At 40.1% G+C, this 25,606-nt stretch overlaps 1 protein-coding gene across 7 annotated transcripts in view; it reads left to right on the top strand.

Annotated features, from left to right (window-relative positions):
- The first annotated feature begins 19,709 nt into the window (after positions 1-19,709).
- The window catches only part of sorcs2 (sortilin-related VPS10 domain containing receptor 2), a 329,545-nt gene continuing 323,648 nt past the window's right edge, over positions 19,710-25,606 (top strand). For all 7 annotated transcript variants that reach the window (XM_069721844.1, XM_069721842.1, XM_069721841.1 and 4 more), the window contains exon 1: positions 19,710-20,137. In XM_069721844.1, coding sequence (XP_069577945.1) covers positions 19,784-20,137 — 354 coding nt within the window. In that variant the 5' untranslated portion in view covers positions 19,710-19,783. The remainder of the gene's footprint in view (positions 20,138-25,606) is intronic.

Below are 25,606 nucleotides of genomic sequence, written 5' to 3'. Positions count from 1 at the left end.
TCTCTCCTCACGTCAACCTCCTTTTCATTTCTCGTCTTTCTCCTTCTTTTCTCTCGGTGCACATCTGACAAGGCGGAGCTAATTGATAGGCCTGCCATTTCTGTGCTCCATGCGCTGAGCACCATGACTCCACCTGTTCACACGTCTCAGTCGTTGAGGCAACGGGTGGGGGGGGGAGAGAGGGAGAGAAGAGAAGGGAAGCAAATTACTCCTTCATTCTGCAGTAAGCGGAGCAGACAGGACGGCACTTCCTCATTAGCAGGAGGTTTGTTTCGCGAGGTGGAGCACGGATCCCTCTTATTTCTGCTTTGATGAAGCCGCGCAGAGTCGGACTTTGATGTGTGTTATTAATGATCCTCTTAAAAGACTTTTGATTGGTGCTTGATGGGAAAGTGACTCGGGCAACGTGGTGGTTATGAATGCTCGGGTGCAGCTTCGGGTGCCACAGACTGGCACCATCAGATAGATGCTTTAATTGCGTTTATTTACTTTCCCTCGAAGGCAAGTTGAAGACTTTTCAACAAAATGCGTTCATTATTGTATTTGAATGAAGGGTCTCTCATTTTACAGTTTTACAGACTTTAATTTGCAGTCTAAGAAGATATTTTGTGGTTTTACGAACCAAAAACGGACTCTAAATAGTTTTAAATTTGTAAAGCTTCTCTCTGGAGCTCTTCCAAGAGCTGTTTTGTGTCTGTGTCTTTAAGGCAGATTGAGTTCAATGAACCTCTCTTCTGATTGGCTGACTCTTTCCTGATTAAAGCACTCACAGACCAACCACAGGTTTACTTCGTTTGTGCTAGCTCTGTGTCAGAATGAGTGTGTTTTTTCTTCCACGTAAAAGGTTGGCTCTTAGTGGGCTCTTCTGAGGGCAGGCATGTGACATGAGTTTGTGACATCACAAACTTACAGCAGTCCAAATGAATACTTCAATACTGCTCTTAATTACAGTTTTGAGCAATTCAGTTTTGTACTCCTTTATGGTTGACTACACTTTGAGGGAAATTATGACTTTTTATGATGATATCCGTTATTATAATACAGATGACTGAATTCGTGCATTTGTCTCACCAGCGCACTCTAGTGTTTGGAGTCAGGCATCAACAGTTTGTTTGCACGTGAAACAACTTGCTCTAAAACTGTATCATAGATGTGCGAGTCCTAAACTCACTGACAACCTTTAAGTTAAAAATATGTGAAATTGCACATTTTATTGTGTTTTGTAATTAATAAAAGAAAACTGTATTGAAAGGCCTATATACTTAATAAAACAATTTATACTTTAAAATGTAATATCACAAGTGTCTTCTTCAACTAAGCCATTAACCATACTTCTGTGAACTTTAAACATGAAATAGAAGTTTGTAAAATAAGGAAATTCCAGATATGCTCTTCTCGATACACAGACGCCACTCCGAACACCTCTCAGCTCATTCCTTCATTGCCGCAGGCTTTTGGGAGAATTTCAAGAGTCTCTGTTGCCGATTTCCGGAGTTTGACACGGAGTTTGATTTGCACTCTGCTCAGCTCCATGGTGAAATCACAAACACACACACGTATTCAGACGCGAGAAAAACGCATCTAACTCAGGTGCTGATGTTGATCAAGGAGCTGTGGTCTGTGCTGCACCCCTTCCGTGAGCAACAGCGTCCGAACTTTTCGATCAGTCAATCGTATTGCAACCAAGTCGAGACAATATTTTTTTTTTAAATGTTTGTGAGGAATTGAATAATGTTGAGTTTAAGTGCTTCGATTCAAATCGGTGTTTCGTTTTCAGAAATGTGTTGCAATGAGAAAGAAGATACGTCAAGAGTTCGTGTTCGACAAGGATTGACAAAAGGAGCCGTGCTCGAATTTTGGTCATACCACATGATCTTCATCAGCAGATAGAGTTGGCTCTGTCATTGTGTTGCTTTTTGCACTCTTTTTGCACTTTTGCACAAGTCGAGAATCAAAATAAATTTTGGAGTTCTTAATGTTCCAGTTATTATTTCAAGAAAATCCTTTGCAGTTGCATAAATGCAACCCTTTCATTTGATTTGTTTGTGGGGATTTTTGTACAATCATGTTGGCTTCAGGAGTTCTGGGAAATTAAAATATAAAAGCCAAAACCTGTGACATCTTAACAGAACTAATCCCCTTCTTTTCATTGACCGCAGCCCCTCTCCTATTTATTTCCTTCCCAAAGTTTGACTGGGGACGCATGATGATTGTGTTTGTTGGGTGCTTATCTGGGTTAAGGATTTAGCCCTCATGAATAGTCATTGTGAGCCCTGCAGCCTTGGGAACGGCGCGGCAGACAGAGCTGTCTGTTTGTTCACCAGAGATGCTGGAGCATTTCGCCTCTACCCCGACGTGATATAAGAGCGGGAGGAAGGGGGCGAGGCTGATGGAAGTCAGACACAAATGAATTAGGGGCTTAGACACCGAGGAAGAGCGAGAGCACAAGGACACCGACGGAAATGAAGTTCACTTCAAAAACCTGCTAATGGAAGAAAGGTCAAGAGCTGGTGGGCGGATACAGATTTGTTTGAAAGTTAGCTTTTATGTTTTTTCCACACAAAATAGAAGACAACATATTCAAGGTTGTTCAATTATTCATGTTTGGGGATCTGAAACCCCTTTCACTTTTCATTCAACAAGACTAACAAGACCTTCGCAGTATCATCAAGGGGATGTTTGTTTACACAGATCAGATCCAGAGCAGGAAAATAAGTCACTTGGGTCAAATGATTGCGACAGTTTTTGACGGTCAGGGCATGCAGGCCCCTATTTTAATGAATGGCCTCGGAGCCGGTTGGCTGACACGGAGCTCGGCGGAGGGGATGCATGCAATGCACAACAAAGCCCGCAGGGAGGCTTTTTCCAGTGTTCGTGACACCCGCAGCAAAGCTCACACCACAAAGGAGGACTTTCATTTATCTTTTCTTCCTGTGAGAGGCGGCAGCAGCAGCGGCACATACAGCCCTGCAGAGTGCTTTAACCTCCCAGAGAGCAGAGCAGACAGAGACCCTGTCAACGCCACTATCTGAAGAGCCCATCCCTTCGTGTAATGAGGAGGGAGGTGACTCTGGGAACTGTATGGCTGTTAAATGCATAAGTACAGTGAAATGAAAAGCATTTGTCCACAGCGGAATCTTTTTGTGTGTGTGTGTATCTCTCGGCTCAGTAACGCAAAGTTGCATCAACGTTTTCTTTTTTTACTGAGGTCCTTGGCCTGTTACCGTCAGTAGCATGCAGTTAGCAGCAAGAAGCTATGTCTACTAAATAGAAACTATTTAAGGTAATACTTCACATAAGCAACAGTCATTCGAAAGTATAAGAGGAAGAAGTCCCGTGGGATTTGAGTTCGAGAAGTACCTCTGTGTCACTTTACTCAGAATCACAAATGTGAACCACACGGTGGCCAAAAAATGAAAAGTTCCCACTCCTGCTATATTGTAATGCATTTTATGTTTGTTTACGATGAAACTATCCCATCCACATTAAAAAACGGAGCACATTCGCCTCTTAGCATAGTGAGACGTGACTTCTAATCGTTGCTTCCTTTACACCAATGTAGTGTAACCAGACGATCGCCTGGTATCAAGGTAGAAGTAGGTCAAAAATGCTTTCATTTCACACTTCGCTTTCATTTCGCTTTCATCCGCCGTGCTTCTCAAATGCCCGCGACAGTTTGTCCTTCTGGTGGTCCATTTATTCTTGAGCATGAATCCCTGTCAAAAAGACACGGCCAGCAAAATAGACGCTGAAGTTTAACAAAACCAGCCTCTGTGTTCCATGCGAACAATTTTTTCGCATCTTGCTGATGTTGCTGACGGTGATATCAATACAAACAGGTTAATGGTTATTTTCCATTATTCAGTGATGTTGATGGGATGCTATGATTTGATTGGTGTGATGCCGAGTGGCGACTGGCTTCCCTTCACCTCATCCTGACTACTCGCAATTTTTTGAACCAAAGGAACCTGGGACCGTAGACTGTATATATAAAAGTGTACGCAGCTTCCTGGTCTGAAAGATGATGCAGAGTGCCTTAATCCTCAATACCACAGAGTGCCGTTAGAGGTTGGCTCAAAAAAAAACAACCTCTAGGTCCACAGACAGAAATATGAAATCAATAATATTTGTGTTTTGTCTTAATCAGCAAAAGTTAGCATGTTCAAACATGATATATTATAGCTGCTGAACATCAGCCTGTTAGAATGGTCGTTAAGGCCATGTTAACATTTCAGTAGTTGTAAAAACAACTTGTACACAGTCTTAATTTGTTAAAATAATAATAATAATAATAATGTTCAAAGCTTTAGTGTTTTTTAAAATCATAACCAACAGCCAAGATGTGGTGCAGTTTATTTTAGTCTTTGTTTTATTATTTTCATACAGAGATACAAACACATGCATTTTTTTTGTTTCTTATTTTTATTTAGGTTGAATTTTTTGGGGTTAATTTAGAGTTGGGTAAAGGGTCAATTGGGGAATTGTCACCCTCACCCATCCATGACCATTCTTTCTGATGTGATTAATCCAATACTTTAATGACACTCATATTGGTTCTTTTGGTTATTTCTTAAGAGAAACTAGAAACAAATTAAGAACAGAATGTTCATTTCCTTATTTTCTCAGATTTATTGTATATGAATTAACATTCTTGAGTAGCAACAGCATTGTTTTAACCCTCCTGTTGTCCTCGGGTCAAAATGACCCGCAGCTGTGTTCAACCAAGTTCTATTTTATTTCTATATTTTTATATTTTTTGGGATCATTGGTCATCATTCTTTAAAGAAACCCTCACAGCCTCCTCGTCACCAATGATCCCCAAAAAATATGAAAATAAAATAGAACTTGGTTGAACACAGCTGCGGGTCATTTTGACCCAAGGACAACACAAGGGTTAAACAGGGATTTTTATTTAACAGTATTTTTACTGTGCACTGAATACAAAAGCCTAAATAACGGTTTCCATCCATCCATCCATAAAAATGTCTCAAAACTTTTCCATCTTGACTTGAATTTAAGAAAATGAATTCTATATAATATATAACATATAATTAATAGTTTTTGTTAGACAGAGCTTGTGACTGTTCGCCAAAAGTTCTGTCAGATATTGAAAAACATTTAGGATGCCACATGCTACACATACTGTATATACATTATTCCAACCTCCTCATGTCCTATCTCCTATGGGCTCCAGGCGGCAGTTCAGTTGAACATTTGCAAAATTTTTGCAACATGACTGTTGGATTCAGACAAGTCATTCAAAGTCAAGCCATTTCCCAGTTGAGCTGAATAGAAAAGGATTTAGTTTTTTTTTTAAACTATTTTTGTTTTTACAGAATCTGGATCTTGCTATTGCTTCATTTTTGACAAACTTTTAAATGAGCCCGAAAGGGACTTTGATGAAATATCACTTAATTAAGCTCAGATTTGGTTATTTTTCCTGACGGAGGCATTCAGTGCACGAGTGATTCAAGGGCCTTCGGGAAAAAATAAAATATATTTTTACAGTTTCCAACTCTGATAAATAGTAATGGGGTAATTTTGACTTTATTTTTAAATTTTTTTTTTAAACATGCCTTTCAAACCTGCCAGCGGGTTGTGTAGTTCTGAGGGTTAAGTTGTTTTAAAGAAGTGTTTATCCTTTAATGTGATGGCCCCCTTTAAAATCCCTCATTTATTGAAGTCTAGAGGGGGTTTCAGTGACTTACAAACTTCTGCTTCACCGTTGAATAAGTTCAGAATCCTGATCGCTTCATAACGTACGGCATATCATCAAAATAAAGAGCAGAACTGCTCCTTTTAGATGATATACCTTGCACTTCTCGGTTTGACAAAAAGTATTGTCCACCCATTCCAGATTTGAAACCAGAGCTGATTTCTGCAGTGTCTCTAACATAGGGTTGACATTATATCCCACTTTGTACAATAAAAAAAAGTAATAATTGCAGAGCGTCTCAATTGCATAGTTATTAAAACTAATGTCACATGGTAACATCTGAGCGGTTCAAATTATAAGCCATAGAGTGTTGCACCATCATGGTTCTGATATTGTCAAATACAAGACAGTCTCCACAACACATTTATGAACAGAAACCTAATTTCATGACATCATTTTTTACTTGCTGAAAAGACTAATATATATATATATATATATATATATATATATAATATATATATATATATATATAAAAAATTATTGATGTAACCCACATTAGTTTTACCAGCAACTAAAGGGTTAACTCAAACATGCAATACCGACGTTCACCAGAGGGGCGCTGTGGTGCACGTCGGGAGATCAAAGCCGTCTCCCGGGAGACGACCCTTTATGTTTCAAGGAAACAGCAGCGTCATGATCTCCACCAGGAAGAATCTCATTTGGTTGATTTTTCCTCACTGCTGTTGAGAATGTTTATTTATTTGATCGTTAACCAGACCGACTCCGAAGGAAGAAGTTTCTTTAAGTCTGAGAAGAATCTCCGGTGAGTGACGAATGCGTTGCTAAGAGTTAGCCGTTGCTGTAGAGCTACAAAGGAGGACAGTTGTTTAGTTGGGCTAAAGATATCTATCAGGAGAGAAGAGAACAAAACCAGTCGGAGATAAATATTAAATTGTTGTTGAATATTATTTTACGGGGTTGATATCTGTGATTGTGGAGCTACATGTGACCGACGGGGCTAGTTAAGCGCTAGCTAAGCGCTGAGGGGTTAATGCGTCGGGACCTGTTGAACCGAGCGGGAACGATGACGTCATGTTCTTGTTTTGGCGCCAGAAGTAAACGGTCAGATTGAGAACAGCTGTTGAGTGTGTTGCTTAGTAACGGTGGACGTTTAAATAATGTCTGTTAGGTATAAGTGATGGATGTCACTGAGACATGAGTACATGTGTGTGTGAAATATGTTAATATTGACCATAGTGAATATTATATATATATATATATATATATATATATATATATATATATATATATATATATATATATATATATGTGTGTGTGTGTACTATTTTACTGGTCATTTACTGTTACACCAACAATAGAGTTTATAAATTACAGCACTGACATTGTATTCAATTCTGCTGCATGCAGATTTTTTTTTTTTTTTTTTGTATGGATCTGTGATGGAGACAGCGATCCCCAGAAACCTCCACAGAGCTGGAGCTGAGTGACCCTGTGACCCCTGATCATCTTCTCCGTGGGTGAAGCTGCATTTGGTCTTCTTGGATTCTCCTGCCGGAGCACCGACGAGCAAAAAGATTCAGGTAAGAGTTATTCTGAGAGCCTCCAGACATACACTACCTGGTAGTAGACTGAAAGACAAGAGACTGAAACTGACTGACTGGGAGAGAAATACCGGTATTGGGGTTATTATTTGAATTTTATGTTGTTCCCTTGATTTTCTGTGTGTTAATAACTATAATAAATTGCAGTTCAGTTCCTTGTTTTAAACTGCAAACATTTGCCGTGTTTCATTCACTCCCAGAGCGACCTAAAGACAGTCCTAAACTAAAACACAGGAAATCTACTGTGTTACATAGATACTACATTAACATGTCAAATGATGGAAGATAGCGCCGGGTACATAGGATTAACACAATGTTCAACTAACCTGTAACTAGGACACATTCTGTTGTTCAAAATTTGTAAATTAATGCTTTTATGTCAAACTTATGTTGAACTACAGAGAGTGGCCGTGGTAACTGTACATGTAAACACGTGTTTGATTTGATTTGTTTTTGAACAACTTTGTGTCTTTTTTTTTTTTTTTTTACTTTAGAAAACCACACTAAACATGAACTTTCACTCTAACATTGAAATAATTCTTACCCAAAGTATAAAACAAGTCTTAACCCTCATACAGCAGAAGCTACCCATTCGGATGTCAATTTATGTCTCCACAGTGACATAAATCCCCATAGATTAGTGTGCGATCAGGATAAAGTCCCCACGGGAACAAACACGCATCCCTTCCTTCACGACAATTAAGACATTTGTTTTGCATAATAAACAAATCTGTCACAATTAACGTTGTTACAGCAGGGTGCGTTTCAGTAGCCTACCTTTGGTTCAGGGGGTGGGGGTTGGAGGCAAGAGGACATTTTTTGTGTCTGTCTTCCGATGTGTAGCTCTGTTGAAAATAAAAGCCCAGGTGAAGGATGGGTTCGATTGAGTGGGAGTCGTAGGCGGGAAGACTGGTGGAGAGTGGCTTGGCTCTCTGGGGAAATCTGACAAATGGAGATGTATTGTGAGAGTTCCCAAAGCAAAAACTGACATCAAGCACTGGCAGAATAAAACTGCTCCGCTGTGTTCATTGCTGCAGCGAGGAGGCTTTAAAGATGCTTAATGGTAATGGAGGTGACCTCCTTTAAAGATTTTATCTCTGTTAACACTGTATGTCAACAGAACATTTTCTTACTGGAGGATTATATGGTGCTGTAAGGGTTTAAATGCTGTGTCAGAGGTTGTTATCACCCCAAGTCATTCTAGTGCAACACTGAATACATATGCATGTTGTCAACGGACGGTTAAGCTTCAAAGATACGGATTCGTTTTTTTCAACTATTTAAAGAAGGATTTTCCAAAGAGTTGTATTTTCAGATGATGGTCTAATTGCTGTTTATTTCCAACATGTTACCATTTAAAAGAGTTTCAACGAATGGCTTTTCTAATGGTTAATACAATTACAACTAACTTTTATTGATCAGTTGTAAGCACTATATAGAAATGGATGTAGATTTCGGGTCTGAAAAGTGAAGCCAATGCAGAAGTGTCTTAAAGTGCAATACCACTGAGGGCCACTTGGGGCTGGCTCCAAAAACATCTGGCTCCAAACGAATCCAAGTAAAAAAAGCCTCAACTTCTCTCATGAAATACAGTTAATAAATTATTTCCACAAGTCATTATGGTGTCCTTGTCTAAATTCACTCCGTCTGATCGGTGTTCTGGTGGTACTCCTGAAAATAGTTACATAAACAATTATATATTAAGGTAATTATGTTTGGGGTGTCCCTGGTTTGACTGACATGCCTGGGTGCAGTCAGGTTGATGGTGTAGCTGGGTATAGTGTCCTCGGGTTCTCAGTCCGATCCACCCCTCGCTCCTTTCCATGTCCTCCAAATATAGTCACTTCTGGCACAAAAAAAACAAGATGGTCACAGCCAAAATGTGAGATTATTCTCAAAATCTGTATTCATTGGGTGACGCTACAGTGCGTTTCTATTTGGTTGTAAAGTATTCATGAGAATGACATTTTTGAAAAATGTAAAACGTAAAATCTCTTAGCACACTGTCTGCAGTGTCGCACCATGAGATATCCAAGTGTTACCTGGAAGGAGCAGGACTTACACCTGGAGGGAGCAGGACTTACATGAATTTCTTGAAGATGTTTCACTTCCCAACAGCAAGGCTTTCTTTGCCTTGAGGTATTAATGGGGTTGCAGTTGGTTGTAGAGATAAAAGTCATGGAAGTACTGTAGCTGTGTGCTAAATAAGAACAAGTACACACCTCCCTGCAGCTCCTTTTTGTAACTATACAAAAAGGCAGATGATATTTCCCTTTGGAGGTTTAACAAGTAATTAATTTAAAACACAGTAACTTTGACTTCTGCAGAATAGCCTGTGAAGCAAAATAAAAATGAACGAGTGCAGATACATTTGTAAGCTATATGTTTTCTGCATTGTGTTTTGCAGGTTTATTTATATTTCAACCCAATGAAACATCGGGGTGCTGTTGTAAATTTGAAAAACATGGCTCAGCTTCCACCCATTGGGGGTTTTACCCACCTGCTACAACAACCTCCTGCTCGGCTGGTGGTGAAAGCAGATGGTGTCTTGATGATGTCAGCACACGCAAGTAGTTAACACAAGAAAGTTTCTTTTCTCTCCCAGCCATCCCACATAAAATATAACAATGTTGGATGTTCTGTTAATTCAAAATATGCACCTGTCTGCTTGGCCAAATTGCAATATAGAATTTCTGAACATGTTAAACAATGTTGGTACAGAACACCAGAGCGGTTCCATCAGCTCTTTCAATAACGATTTTTTTTCAGAGAAGATGGACGGAAAAAAAAGTCTGGTAGCAATATAGTGACGAATGGAAACTTGGGTTAGGAGCTAGGCTTTGTGCCAACAGTGTCTGCCCAAATAAAAATAATAATATAATTGTAAACTTTATTTGCATAGTACATTTCGTAGCTCAAAAGTGATTTACAGCAAGAAAATCACCTCCAGTGTTTCACATATAAACAGATTTAAACTAACATAGAAACAAGTTAAAATGTAATTTAATAAAAAAAAAGAAAGAAAATGCATAAGAGCAGAAGAAATCAAACAAGACAACGCATTGATAAAAAAAGAATACTGTTAAAACATAGAAAAAACAAAATGCTGTTTAAAGACGCGGTAATGCAAAGTGCTGACAAGTGCGAGAGCTGGTTAGAGGCTAAAGTAAAGAGATATATTTTTAGCTTTCTTTAAAAGAATTTACTGAGTTAGCTTCCCCGATATCTACAAGCAGTGTGTTCCACAGCTTCGGAGCAGAACGGACAAAAGCTGCATCCATGATTTTCTTTCGGCTGTTGCTGTTAACTTCCAATAAACCAGCAGCAGATGATCTCAATCTTCTTAAAGGCACATAGTTAACAACAAGTTAACTCCTAAAGCAGGAAAAAAAGGGTACCTTGTTAGAAAATGCAGACGTTAATATAAGTTACGTGTGCACCAAGCCGATGAAGTTCACAGATTGATATCAGTGTTGGTCTTCAAAATCCACATCAGGCGGTATCCATTGGTCCTATAATTTAAGAGAATAAGAGGAACATACATCTCCTGCTGTCTTCATAGATGGGTTAGTGCAGCTGCGGATAGCGCCGACTCTGATTAGCCCATCATCCTTGAAGGTTTATTGCAGGTCAGTGTGATTGCTCTGAGAATTAAGCCTGCCTGTCAAGCAGCTTTGCACATCACTCATCAGCAGTCGGCCTCACAACACAACAGTGCACCGCTCAAATGGGTCAGTGGCAGGGGAAAAACAGCAAAACTGCATCTCAATTCATTTTAGATCTGACAGAAAACGTCTGACATGAAAACACCCTCCACGGGCACATCTGGACGGTCTGTTAAACACGTACTAGCACGCTGCACGGCACTTGTAGGGCTTTAACATGTCAACCAGTGTGTGTTTTCAGGAACTGATGTGACCTGACACTGGCCTACGAATAAAAGTGTGCAAAAGTGTTCACTATGAGTGAGTACAGTACGATCCATGATGTACGCGTCGCTGTGAGTGGAGAAGCGAACATGAAAACACTCATGTATATTTGTCCAGTACAAGTGTGCCCGTTCATGCACCAGTGGTGCCAACGAACACAGAGGCATTCAACCCAGCAGCCAGGGTGAGTTATCAACCTCACCGCTTTTAATCTGCGACGACAGAGTGTGACCGTGGGGGGGGGAGGGAGGAGTGGACAGCTCCTGTGTGGTCCCTAATAGATGGTCACACCTTTTAGACCATGCAAGAGGAGATATGAAATACTTAAGAGGTGAGCGTTGCTGTCTGCGTGTGTGGTTAAAGGTCTCTCTGTGTGTGTGTGTGTGTGTGTGTGTGTGTGTGTGTGTGTGTGTGTGTGTGTGTGTGTGTGTGTGTGTGTGTGTGTGTGTGTGTGTGTGTGTGTGTATTAGCATTTATAAGGGCGATAAGATTCCTGAACTGAGATAATTACTCCTCGGGATCTCAGTATAAGGTCAACTGTCTGAATCCTCGTTATTGAGGTGGAACATCCTATTAAACTGTGTTGGAAGTATGCACAGGCTCAAGGTGTGTGTCGATGCTTCACCATGAGGACTAGAAAAGAAAACAGATTTAAATGAAGTAGCCTGGTAGATCTGCTTTTTAAAACTTAAGTCTACATTATAGTTCTTCTTTACCTAAAACTGCACTAATACATATTTTATTTTAGCACATTACAGATTGTCAAGTGTCCATCTGTAATGAACAATTTTCATTATGCCCTTAGTAAGAAATCCACTGAGAATTGGCGGGTTTTCCTTCATACCGTCTTTTACCTCATTGTTTTGGTTTTATGTCCTTTAACTTTACGGTTTCAGTCAGTCTCACTGTTTCATTGTCTTGTTTCCAGCTGCATAAGGCATTTGTTTCAAGTACAACATAATTGTAAATCCACTGGGCACAAGTGTGCTGAACACAGTCGAACATTTGGCAGTGAGAATGATATTTTCCATCAGGATTTGGCGGAGATCATTTGACCTGAAACCCATCTTTTGAATGCTAATGTTCTGTGTTTGATGCCTAAATATTGGCTCACACATACAGCTTAACTGTATTAACTGATACCAGCTGATACTACCAAGCACTAAGTGGTTTAAGGCTGCATGAACTCTTTTGTGGAAAAGAGAAATCCCCCAGTAAGTGTACACAATACTGCCAATATAACCTTAGAAAGTTGATAATCCCCCCCCACCCCCAAAAAAAAGCATATTTAAGAAAACACGACTCATTAGTATTCGTTTAGAGTTTGTCTCTGGCAACCTGAAGACTTTTTCTTTGGTTTTAGTCTCCTCCTACTCTTAAGAAACAATCTCTTGCTCTTCAGCTGCTAAACCATCAACTTTGTTCAATAAGTAGTTGCCAAGATTGTCTGCTATTTAGTGCTGCATAAGTAGTTTAGAGTGGATTTAACAAAGCTGTTCTGCTGAAAATAAGCAGGCCAGAAAACCACATCCACGAGCCAAAAGTGGATATAAAGCTATAGAGCTGAGGAAAGGGGAAGAATGAGCTGGAGATAAATCTGTGTGGGCTTGTGCTCTCCTTTTTACATTTTACATAATCACGTGATCCATTGTTTATATAAAACACTGTTGTTAGATGATCTTACGGTCCCAGAAGTGTACTTAATCCCAAGAGAGAGACTCAGAGCTTGTATCGTTTTTGGCTACAGGAGGGTATATATATATATGGATATGGTCAAAATCATGTACAGTGTATGACAAAATAATATTCCCCAAGAGCCTGCCTAGTACTGGATATTTGGGTCACATGCCGATACCAATGTTAGAAAATAAAAACAAAAACAATATATTGGCCAGTATTCGTTATTTGCATGCTGTATGTGCAGAATAAACACATTATTTATCACATGTGGTTATTTTGTGACAAATAAATGTAATGGAGGCAAGATCTTTTACAGTTTATTGTCCACACCGACATCAGTGCACTAACAAAATAAACTTCTCTCCAGTAATTATAATTAAGTAGTTAAAAACACACAAATAGTGCAGTTCAAATAGTAAAAAAAAAAAAACGTATTTTTCTGCATTATGGTTTATAAAAGAAGCTTTATGATAATAACGTCTCTGTGATATACCGGCCAATAAGATCAGCCAGCCGATACATCAGTCAGGCTTGTCATTACAATATTTATGCATGTGAGATAAAGTAAGTGTGTTTACATAAACATGGGTATCCTGGTTTTGATAACTTGGGGGATATAACATTTACATAGACGGCAGTAAAATCACAGGAACATAGATTTACCGTCTCGAAATGTTTAATCTGACATTCATGTAACATTAAATCAATCTGACTGAGGATGTTGACCTGACTTTATCCACAGTACATGTTGGTAATCTGACTTGAATAGGTCAGCCATGCGCTCTCTCTTCTACACAAGCGTGTTTTTATCACTGAGAAAAAAAAAAAAAAAAAATCAGTTTATTCAAAGATATAAAACAGTATATTTGGGTCAAGATGAGATGTTTACACTCGCAAAAAAAAACTAAAGATGGGATATTTCAAAAACCTGAACCTAACCAGGACACTCATGTCAGTGTAAACACGATGTGTATGTAAACATTCAATGATAAACTTCTGTGGCAGAGCTGCAGAAGCAGAGACAAAATCCAGGTTCAATCTGAAAGACCTCTTGGCAAACAAGATTTAGTAAATATTTCATATTATTATTATTGATAGCTGCCTGCGGCATCGTTCTGTTTGTGAGATAAGAAGTATGGATGAGCAAAGCAGGTCTTGCATCATCTCAGCGCAGAGGCAGCTCAAGGGGAGGCGAACCTTGGACGGCGTGAGTCCAGCTTGTTAGCATGCTGCTGAGCGGCTGCTGAACGTGGCTTTGTTCGTCATGAAATTTTCATGGATAATTGGAAGTTATGAAGATTAATGTGCATTAGTTGCAGAGCCACACGGAGAAATGCGAAAGACTTTGACTCTCAGCAGCTCTCAGAGGGCAACTGTGGCCTGTTAAGTGGAGGCTTGGTATTAGTTTGATCCTTTGATGTTATCGATCACTTGATCACGTCATTCTCGTGTTGTCAATGTGAACCAGAGGTTCGGTACACGGTGCTTTTACATGCCTCAGAGGATCTGCAGTTTAACTTCACTATAATTTATTGCAAATTATTCCAATTAGGGAATGCAGAGAAGCAAATCTAATTGTATGTTTCACTGTCATTAATGCTATTTCCCTTCATACACTGTCGAGTGTGAAATATTTAATCATGAATCAACCACAAAAACCTTCCATATAAATGGTTAATACTCTATGTTTGAAAGAAACACAGCTGAGGTGAGGCCGTTAAAAAGATGTTTGATGGGAGGATAAAGATTTTTCATTATTGCTTTTCTTTTGTAATTCTAGGTTGGTTTTTTTTTTCACAGGTTGAGCAGTTTTTTGAAAAGCTTTGCAAAGGTGTTGCTATGCTGGAACAAAGACATGAGTCTCTTGCAGAGGTTTTATGTTGTCATACAATTTAAAAATAAAAAAAGTTTTGCTACTATTTCAAAGGTTCCATTTTCACTGGGAAAGTATTCACATTTCCCCCCTCAAATTTTGTATCTCTTTTGCCCATGTTGTACGTCCTCTTTTGATCAAAAAGTTTTCCGTTCTTTCAACAAGGTCTTGATTGTCATGCACAAGTTTCACCTTGCTGAGAAAAAAAAAGGTTTCTTTTTCACAGGTTTTGTATTCCCATGTAAAATGTTTCCCCCTCAAAAATATTTCTTTCGCAAAATTCTTGCTATCCTGTTTCTTTTGAAACAGTTAAAAACAAATTCCTGCCAAGGCTTTGCAAACTTTTGCAACAATTTAAGTTCTCTCAAAAAGGTTCTCCTCATTTTGAAGCTTTGTCACACACGCACGCACGCACGCACACACGCACACACACACACACACACACACACACACACACACACACACACACACACACACACACACACACACACACACACACACACACACACACACTTCCTCAGTGGTATGAAATATTTAAACTGAAGCTCCAGTTGAGGAGGGGCAATTACACACAGTGTGGTGACGATAGAGGCCATGGAGAGTGCACCCTCTGACTTCATCCGCCCTCCATCACTTGTGTTTGTGTGAAGAAGATTAAAGGGATAGCAACCTATTTCCAATATCACAAGTACATTTTTTATTTGAAGTCCTGCCACATTAACCTGATACCAGGACTTTGTTTTGAGCTGTGATTTCTGTAGACATCACATTTAGGTAAAGTTTTCATTGTTGATACTCGTTATTAATGCGGACTGAAATCTTCCACATTTTCCAGACACACGCATTATTTAAAGTGTTTTCCGTTGAATTATTTTGTTAAAATAACTAAATAAGTGAAAAAGAACTAATAATAATAATTCATTTGAAGCAGGCTGGATGTCCTTGATGCTGAGCTCCTCCCTTCACGTCTCACATTTCTTATTCAGCTCTGCTTCTTCGATTTTGCAAACTAAAGGTGCTTTTTCATGAAAAAAGTTTGTGGATTTCCAAGGTGGCTGAGAAGGAATGAAAACTAAAGGAGTCGGAGAAGGCAGCAGCATGCAGAATCTACGATGTTGTGATAATCTGAAAATGTGTTTTTTTTTGTGTAACGTTGATGCACCTCCTGCCCTCACAGCGATCAAATATTCAAAGCGACTGGGCTCCAGTTGTGCTACTCTGCCACCTGATCTGAGACCAGCTGAACCAACAACACTGCTCTCTCCATCTATCCCCAACCAGCAGCAACAACAGAAAGAACTCCTGACATGTAAATAATGAATATAGATCATCTTTTCTCCACTGATACTGCTCATAGGTCACTACGAAAAGACAACGTTCTTTCAGGACATGTACTGAAATAATAATGTTCAACCTTGCCTCCAAAAAAAAATGATATTAAAATATTCTTCATATAACTAAAACATTTTTCTTCAGTATGTTGACAGCAGAACTCAGCTTTGAGTATAATGAAAATGGACATAGTGGAAATTTTTTTATTTGGGTAATCGGATAAATAGTTTATCAGCCAATCTCATAATCCTCTTCAGCACCATTTTTTTGCCCACTTGTTATGGAGACAACTCAATTATCATCACAAGCCCTTAATTCTGTGTAGAACTTTGCTCTTATATACCAATGCAAAGTACACAAACTACCCTGCCATACAAATACATAGTCTTTATTTTTACAGTTCTTTAGGTAGCCTGTCATTCATAATGGATGCTGATCGTGACCAGTTTGCAGTAAGAAGGAAGAAGAAAAGAATCATTCCTGAAAAAAGAAAAGAAAAAGTAATGCTCGAAGTTTGGCCCCTTGGGGACAGTGCAATTGCCTGGTTTTACAGACCCAAATTCACTATACATGGACCTGGATACACTCAAAAGGAAATAATTTGCAGTCGTTGCATCCTTCTGTGTGTAGGCCTCAAGTCTATTTTGAAACTATTGGAGGAGCTTTAACCAGTCGTGCCAAAACTCGAGCACATGTTGATGTGAACAGGGTGTCCAGACTATAATGACAGTGGAAAACTGAAGCTGTGAGCGGTTGTCTGGCAGGGCGAGGCTAGCGAGCTGTAAACTGACTGAGCGAGACTGAACCAACAGCTTAGTATCTCGGCAAAGAGTGTAATTCACTCACCACTCCGGTAGATGATAAAGTGTCGCTTTGACGTTAAAGGACATGCACGTAGGGCCAGAGTTGAAAAAAGAGTTCACGTGACAAAGGTCATTTGACGAAGGACAAAAGTATAAAAGTGTTAAAGTCCATATAGCGGTAGGTTTGGGTGGTTGGATGGATCAAACCCAAGACCTCCACCCAGGAGACCAAAGTTTGGGTCCATCATAAAGTGACATGAATTTCTTTCCAGAAATCTTTTCCTAACCCCAACCAATTACTTTTGTCTTCCTAAACCTAACCACGTGTCCCCCCCCCCCCCCCCGAACCTAAGCAGGTGGTTTTTCAAACCAAGGCAAAGTAAAATGAAACACTGACACAATATTCTGCAGTGGACCGATGCATGTTTTACAGGCTTTGATACCGCATTGAAAAACCAAACAGTCCATTTTTGGGCTGTAAAGCCAAAACAATGTAAAATGCGCTTACAGTGCTCCATTGAACTGAGGAGAACTGCAGAGTTTGAGATCATTCTGTGGTTCTGTAACTAAAAGTCACACCTTTCATATTACAGTGATTTGACTCTTTCACAATATAAGAATATTGATTCGTGCCACTTTAGTTTGTTAAATCGCACAGATTAGGGTTAAAAAGCCAAACTCCAGTGAGAGTCAACAGTGTGGAACAGAAAACATGAAAACGTTTAGGGTCAGTATAAATGAATGCCTTCCAAACATTCTTCTTAGCATCTGTGTCTTCGCCAACATTGTGCCCTTGATTACATTACATAACTGTAATATAATTTAAACTCATTAACCGAACTCCAAAAACAAGGTCGGATTAACCTGCTACTGGATCTAAGGGCGAGAAGGGAGTTTTGAGCCCGTATTGAACCCAACGTGTTTCCCAACTTTGTTCATTAAATGCATATTTATTTAGAAATATGCACCATTTAATATCGATAGCAACAAAACACATCAAAGGTTTTGAAAGTCGATTTTGACCCTGGGCCTGAAGACACAGCCTCAAGTGTAGCTACAAATGCATTAAAGTCCATTTTTATTTTAGTTTCAATTCAATAATTAATTGAATTGCTATAATTTAATTGCCACACAGCAAATTTGGGACCTCCGGGGCCCCTGAAGTCCTGGAGTTGGTGCCCACTTTGCCAATTTGGTACAGTAAAAGTCATCAAGAATATATGTGTTCGAGGTTTAAAAAAAAACTGTGCTGATACCTGGTTACGCCTTTCCCATCTCAAATCATAATATGTGTAACTGCAAAGTACAGTGCGGTTGATCCAAAAGTTAAAGCAAACCCAGTGACTGATTTAGGCAGATTAAGCTTGTCAGTTCTACAGTATACCGTCTTTATACATAGTACTTGATTAGAAAAAATGAATACACAATAGAAAAGACGAAAAAGTGAATCCTTGTTTACTTGAAGAGAGATTTAACCCTCCCATCAATCCTGACCAACAGATCGAGGTTTAATCAATCCACTGCCTCTAATTGGATCGGAGGACGGACACAGTGGGGAGAGCTATTACTTCGTGGGACCAAACGGGAACTTTGACCTCTTTACCAGCTGGCCACCAACACATACACAAGCAGAAGGGAGGATGAGTGAACTGACGTCATGTAAATCATTCTTTTTTGGTTCAATATTTTTCTGCTCTTTTGGGTGATGTAGTTTCATCATTTAAATTAGGAGCAAAGACCAAATGAAAGAATCCAGGAATTTACTTAAAAGATGAAACTAAAACAAACCCAGTGGGCATTCAGGATCAGCTGCCTCTAAGCTGATTGACTGGTGACCTACAGGGTTTATAAATTACCCTCCAAACCATGATGTCTTTGTCTGCGCTCACTGTTGCACAGAAATATAATGCACGGATGTGGACTGGCAGCTCTCCCGGATTAGTTTGTTTCAGGTTTTTCAATCACGGTTTACAACATAATAAAAAGGCTCATTATTACCCTTAAATCTGCCACAAATCAATAATAATGATTAATTAATGAATTAATTGTACTAAACATTGTGCATTGAATTAAAAAAAAAATAATACATATGTTATGAGTGACAAACGTGACCTACATTTAAAAAGTTTCAATGTCAATTAGAGACTAAGCTATGTGGAATTGTCCAAGAAAGAAACATCTTTTCTTATGACACACCAACATTTACCAGTTGCACCTGGAAACTAAAATGTGATCATTTGCACTAAAAATTGAGAGTAAGCACGTCACCATTTGACCTTCAAGATTCCCTCATCAGTACCTCTGACATCAGCGGAGTTAAGGGCACGAAAACCAAACTGTTGCATCACTGGATCTTGTGGATAATTATAATCTACATTTGAATTCCCTGTGAAAGCAACACAAATTGAAGACAGACATGTGAGAAAATGAAATATGGTACACACACGCACACGCACACGCACACACACACACACACACACACAATGTTTTGAGCATCATATTTTCCCTGAGATGATTGTGTACCAAAGTGAGCAGCTATCACCTCTGGCTTCTGTGCATGCTCCGTGAATAATACAAATGTGTTAGAAATAAGAGTATCTTTGAATTGTTCATGTGGCGTTACTTTCTGAAGATGGAATGGGAGTTCAGTCAGAGGACGGTGCAGCTGCAGGACAGCAGATGGCACCGCTGCGCCGTCCTGCGGATCCTGCTTGGCACGGAGACGCGTCCACGTTGTTCCCACTGTCTGCCTTCGCTCCAGTTCCACTCCCTCCATCCCTCCCTCACTCTCTCTCCCTCGGCTTACAGTATACACCTATCTATCTCTCATAAGCATCTGCAGTCTCTCCATCAGTCTCCGCGATACGGGCGCTACTACGGCGCAAAGCATGGCACCTCTGCGCCCAGAAGAACCGGTCTCAGCCGCTGCGCACCTCTGCGTCTTTCTGTTGACCGCCTCGGCCTGGATGGCACTGCCGGGACCCGTGCGCTGTGGCAGCGGGGCTTTAAGCCGGCGCGGCGGGGAGGATCGTACGCTTGACATGGGCGGAGGAGAAGGAAGCTTCCCGCCGGGCTTACAGACGAACGTGGACAAGGAAGCTGCCGGCGCGGGGAGCTCACCCCGCTTCAGAAGAGCGCTGTCCTGGGATAAACAAATGTCCCTGCTCAGCAGCTCGTTCGTGCTCAAAGGGGATGCAACCCACAACCAGGCGATGGTCCACTGGACAGGAGAGAACAGCAGCGTAAGTAGCCGATCCCCTCCTCGTCCCGTCTTGTCCCGTCACGATCCGCTGGTTCATGCACCATCCCCACCATTACCCCTCTTTGTCACCTTCCACCATCCGTCACTCCAACCACAGCACACATCACCAGAAACAAGTTATTGTTCTCGCAGAGGCTGCTGCGGACGCACACTGCGCGGCTCTCAGAGAAGAGGCACGGTGTGGTTTTTACGCATCCAGGTGGTCCACCTGGATGCGCCGTGGATGATAAAAGGTCCCGGGATTTGTTCAAACACCAGGACTTTTTCACGTCAGGGGCCCCCAAATACACATGCCACCCGACACTTCCATTACATCACATGTTGGCCCGGGGTTGTTATTGTCTGTTTACACAGCGCTGCTCAGAGAAATCCGAGAATTCAGTGTGAAACTTTATTATTTCTCGCCTCCTTTCCTTTGTATGAACTTCCATTTATATTTAACCGCAGCAAAATTAAGGCATGCCTCATTTGACAGGGGGAAACCGTTTAATGTTCAATTAGGGTCCCCTGATCCCACTTTGAATGATAACCACTCGAGCCACTGTGTATCATTACACAAAAAGCAGTCCAAGGCTGCGTCTGTGAGCGCACTGAGCCAGTGTGGAGACGAGGAGCGCGCAGTAAACAGACAGCTCGATGCTTGGTTTAGTCACACGAAGCCATGACTGAAATATTAATGGAGCTTTTTACCCATGAATTTTGCAGTGCCTTGTTTATTTGTGGTTCGAAACGCGATTGGCTCTAAATGAAAGATGTAGTAGACTACTTTTGTATTTTTTTTTTTTTTACTGCAATGTTTGCCCAAATACAAGCACTAAAGTAGATTTCAGACATATGTTGTAAGTTCCACTTGGACTGAACAGTGACGTCAGCTGAGACAAAAATAGCACAACATATAGCCTGCATTGAATTCAGCTCTTATGAATATTTTAGGGATGTTTAAGTGATTATGTTGTTGATGAAACATCACGAAGTATGATAAGATATGAATATTATAGTGATTTTTCCTCAGGGCCCAGTCAAGTCAGAGCAACTACACCATGTAAACAAGAGCAGCCTTTGTGATGGATATTGACAGAAGCCAGGAGGGTTTGAATGGTGGTGTCTGGTGGGGACATCACTTGCAATCAAAGCCTTTTTGTCAGTGTATAACACGTGCTGTTTTTACTGGCAGAAGCTGCTGGAGCCTCTGTAAAAAAAAAAGGTTTAACATGAACGAGGAAGTAATGTGATGATGAAACAGCTTAAAATTACTGAGTTTTCATGACAGACTGTTTGGTAAATGTTGTGACACTTGCAGGTAACAACTTATTGGATTACGGAGAGAGGCAGGAGAGAATTTAAGGCTGCTGCCGGAAGCTCTGCATTTTGGTGGGTGGAAACATAGATTGAAAACGTTGAACAACAGTACAGTAAAAATGTGCACATTATATTAATGTCCGCTGCAAGAAAGATGTGAGAGATCTGATGATTTAAAAGCCTATGTAGCTTTAAAGTTGAAAGAAATTTGAATTCCCAACACTTTTTGCATCTAACCTGATAATGCTGCAGCTATTGTATGTACTTTTTTTTTTCATTTTTCAAAAGAGGATAAAAACTAGTGGGACACATTCATGGAAACAGAGTCTCAGCTTTGAGCCTCGAAATGGGCGTTTCCCCTGGCTGTTGTTGACGACGTGTGAGAGCCACTGTTGCCATGAACAGCCCACAAACTTTATTTCCCCTGCTTGCCCACGCAGGTAACCAAAAACTCCTCACCACCTGGAGAACACTAATAATAGGGAGGCATTTTGACATTGGTAACTGAATTTTGATCAAATAAGTCCAGAATTCAAAGCACACTAAATGTATTTCAGCTGATTCCTTAATACAAATATAATTTGTGTTTGAGATCAAATTTGGATTTGAAAAACTTGATGTGCTCAAACAAATAGCCCAAAGTCACTTTGGAAGACGAGGAAGCACAAATCAATAATGATTGGTGGGATTCTAGTACTTTGGCATTTAAGACTGGACATTTAAGTAATAAAAAAAAAAATTAACATTCTCCCAATGGACTACAGCCTTTCTTGTGATGGACTTCCTCGTCTCCATCTCCTCTTCTTTTTTTTTTTTTTTTTTTTTTTATCAAGGTGATGAGTCCGCAGGGATCCCAGCACTCAGAATCACCAGTCACTGGGACACCAAGTTTGACATATCCTCAATTAACTTGGCGTGGCTATGTACTCTGAAAGGTCGATGAGACTGAGTTCATCCCAGCCTAATAAACACAGACAAATGGTGCCATTCAATTTCCCTAAGGCTGACATTTATGAGTAGTGCGCAGATTGATTGAAGGAAAAAAAAATTCATCTCTGCCTCCTCTCTTGTTTGATCATGTCATCTTTGAGTCTTTAAGGCTCCAAATGAAAACCCCTGATGGAAGGGTCAACAATGCAGAGGACTTCCGTTGTCACATCTGTCTTTTTGATGGGTCGTCAGAGACATAATAGAGACTACCTGAATAGAGCAAATTTTCTAAAGGCATACATCTGTATGGTGACTCTCGTAATGTGTGTGTGTGCTTGTGTTCTGGCCGACTTCCACCTCTTACAAGACTCCAAAGTGTATCGACAAGTGGCTGGATTGTTGTTAGTAAAAGTTCTGTTATTGAAAATAGCTGTTGCTCATTAGGCGACAGTCACTTTACTTTGGCAAGCCTTGATTGGTCAATTGAAGGCTCAGAGCATAAGAGAGCTTTCCCTGAAGCAACCTCCGGAGGTACCTTTGAAGAGCGGAGAGCGTCTGCATATGTGTGTGAACGAGGCTGTTTTAGAGCGGGAGCAGGAAGATATTTAATGAAAATGAAAAATTAAGTAGAGGTGGAATCTAGATTAAAATACAATATGTGAAACAGGGAATAACCTGCGTTCTGTTCATGTTCTACATCATTAGCATTTAAAAATCCAATATTAAACATGTTAAAGGTCTCGAATGTACCTGCTTGATAATATTCATGAATTTTAGATTGACAGAGAGAATTTCTAAGAAAATAACTTCAAAGAAAATTCTGTATTACTCAGCTTACTATCTGGCATTTAATGTGTCTGTAACTGGACACTGATTCATGCATTCTACATCTCTCATTAAGTAAATATCAAAGAGGCTAAAAGGCAGCAGGGTTTTTTATTAAATCACAGTTTCAGGCAGAGGGAATTCCCTTATCGACATTGGGTTGAGTCATTTCTCCATATTAAAATTAAATATTTAAAACAACCCCTGGTGCTATAATAAACTGTCTGTTATTATTAATTAAGATATTGCAGTGAAGATTTCATCAAGAATATTAATAAGAAAATGATCATTTTTAAAACAATATTCAAGGGAAAACTGCAAAATTATTTTCTGTTACACCTTACAACCTACGTTTTCTTTGTCGGTTCTCTAATTGTGAATTTTATAAATAATGGTAATATGGAGAGACATTTTCCAAGAACAGTGCAATCTTACCCCTTAATGTAAATATTTCATGACCTATGGAATCAGTGCTGCACGTAAATGACACAACTTAAAGGTATGCTCCAGTGATTTAATGTCGCATCTACATAAAGTTGACGGACTTGCAAACAACAGATTAAAACAGGACGGTCAGAATTGAAGCATCAGAGACCAAGATATGAGTAGCAGAGATCAATTTCCTAAAGTTTTCCATGACAACAGAACACAATACAAACTACATCAAGATGTGGTTAAAAAGCTTGTTTTGTCAAATGGCTGTTTCCAAAGTCAAAAATAAACTTTGACGCATGTTTTTTTTTTACATTTTCTATGAAGTTTTGGTGACCCTAATGACGAGGGTGGTGGTGGTGGTGGTGGTGGTGGTGGGGGGGGGGTCTCAGTATATTACTGTAATTACATGCTGAGTGGTAGTCCCAGTGACCATTAAACTGACCTAAAGCCATTCTGTGTATGATATAAAAAAAAAAATCTCACTCTTTAGTGATGCCTAATGTAGAAAAAAAGATAATCAGACTGAAAGCAGCACATAGACGACATTGATTTTCACTGAGATTGCCGTTTGTTTCTACTAATAAACATTTCTATCATCAGTACAGTTTGAAAGATCACGTAGGAACAAAACAAAACTTATTACAGGCATAAATATGCACGAGTGCAAGCAGAGTGCGGAGTCCTGGAAGACATCGTGCCAAGAGACATGAGGCTGTAGAACATGATAGCGGCCTCCTGAATGAAGAGAGCCTCCACTTTTGAAAGGACTTTCTTTGTGCCTCTCTCTCCTCTGTGTCTCTCCTCTTTCTGAGTTGTTGACGAGCCCCGGGGAACTCTGAGCCGTGTTCCTCTTCCCTCTATATCGGTCTCCTCTCTATGGTGATGAACAGCGGCACTGTCTGCATGTGTGTCCCTGATGTGTGCATCTGTATCGGCGAGGAAACAGCCCTCAACATTTAATAGGGTGTCTCTGTTTTGTGTGGATCGATGGTTTCGGTGAGAGACAGATTATACATTGGCAATGCGCTACCACCTTTTTTTTTTTTTTTTTTAGATTTGCAAGCACGTGTGTGTTTCTGTGTGTCCGTGTGTGTTGCTGATCCCTGGCAGCCTGTCCCACAGTAGCCTAAGTGATTAATGAGCGGCAAAAGGGGCGCTGACAGTCCGAACTCTCGGCCCACCCTCTACCCCGCAGGGGAATTGTGGGTAATTTTCTGCCATTTCCTGGTTTAAGAGCCCTCCTGGGTGGAAATAAGCACAAGAAGAGTGGAATCATAAATCTGTAAGGATTTAGAATATAAAAACATATCCTGTAAAACAACAGCTTAATATTATACTGGTGTGGTGAAACTTTCACATTAAATTCGTATTAAATAATAAGAACACAGTGTGGCCCATATTGTCTGTTCTGTTGGTCATTTAATTATCTGTTTCCACCTTCCACCTTCATCTCCCCATCCTTCCCACCATCCCCCAACCGAACACCGCCTTCAGATTGCACGCAACAGCTTAGCCAATCAAGGCCCGAGGATTATCTGCCTGCAGCATACATCTAATCTAAACATGGCATTTGTTGAATTTAAATAGAGTATTTAGAGGGAACCATAATGTTTTATGACCAGGCGCTTGCCTTTATTTGCATGCTAAATCATTGCTCATGCAGGTGTGTACACACAAAGGTATAACCATGCAAAACCATGCTCTGCGGTCGCACACACACTATATACGTCCGCAGAGTCTTGACTCCATGTGAAAGGCATTTGTTCATGCGTCACACACTGAACAGACAGTTCATTCGGCCCCTGGTTTTTCTGCGGTGGGAAAATTGTTTGCACATGTGAGGAGAGCTTCTCTCGTCATTTATCTTGTCTGTCCTCGATCATCCTGCTTAAAGACACACTCCAAAACCCAGACAGTAAATCATCAGTCCTGCTCGCCCTGCTCTCCTCTGTCTCTTTTT

The sequence above is a fragment of the Brachyistius frenatus genome, unplaced genomic scaffold, assembly GCF_029030835.1.
Source record: "Brachyistius frenatus isolate BFR_SWC_R1_liver_20210118 unplaced genomic scaffold, ASM2903083v1 Contig_274, whole genome shotgun sequence".
Taxonomy (NCBI): domain Eukaryota; kingdom Metazoa; phylum Chordata; class Actinopteri; family Embiotocidae; genus Brachyistius; species Brachyistius frenatus.
Note: the sequence above shows the minus strand (reverse complement) of the source record. Positions and strands in the feature narration are given on the sequence as shown.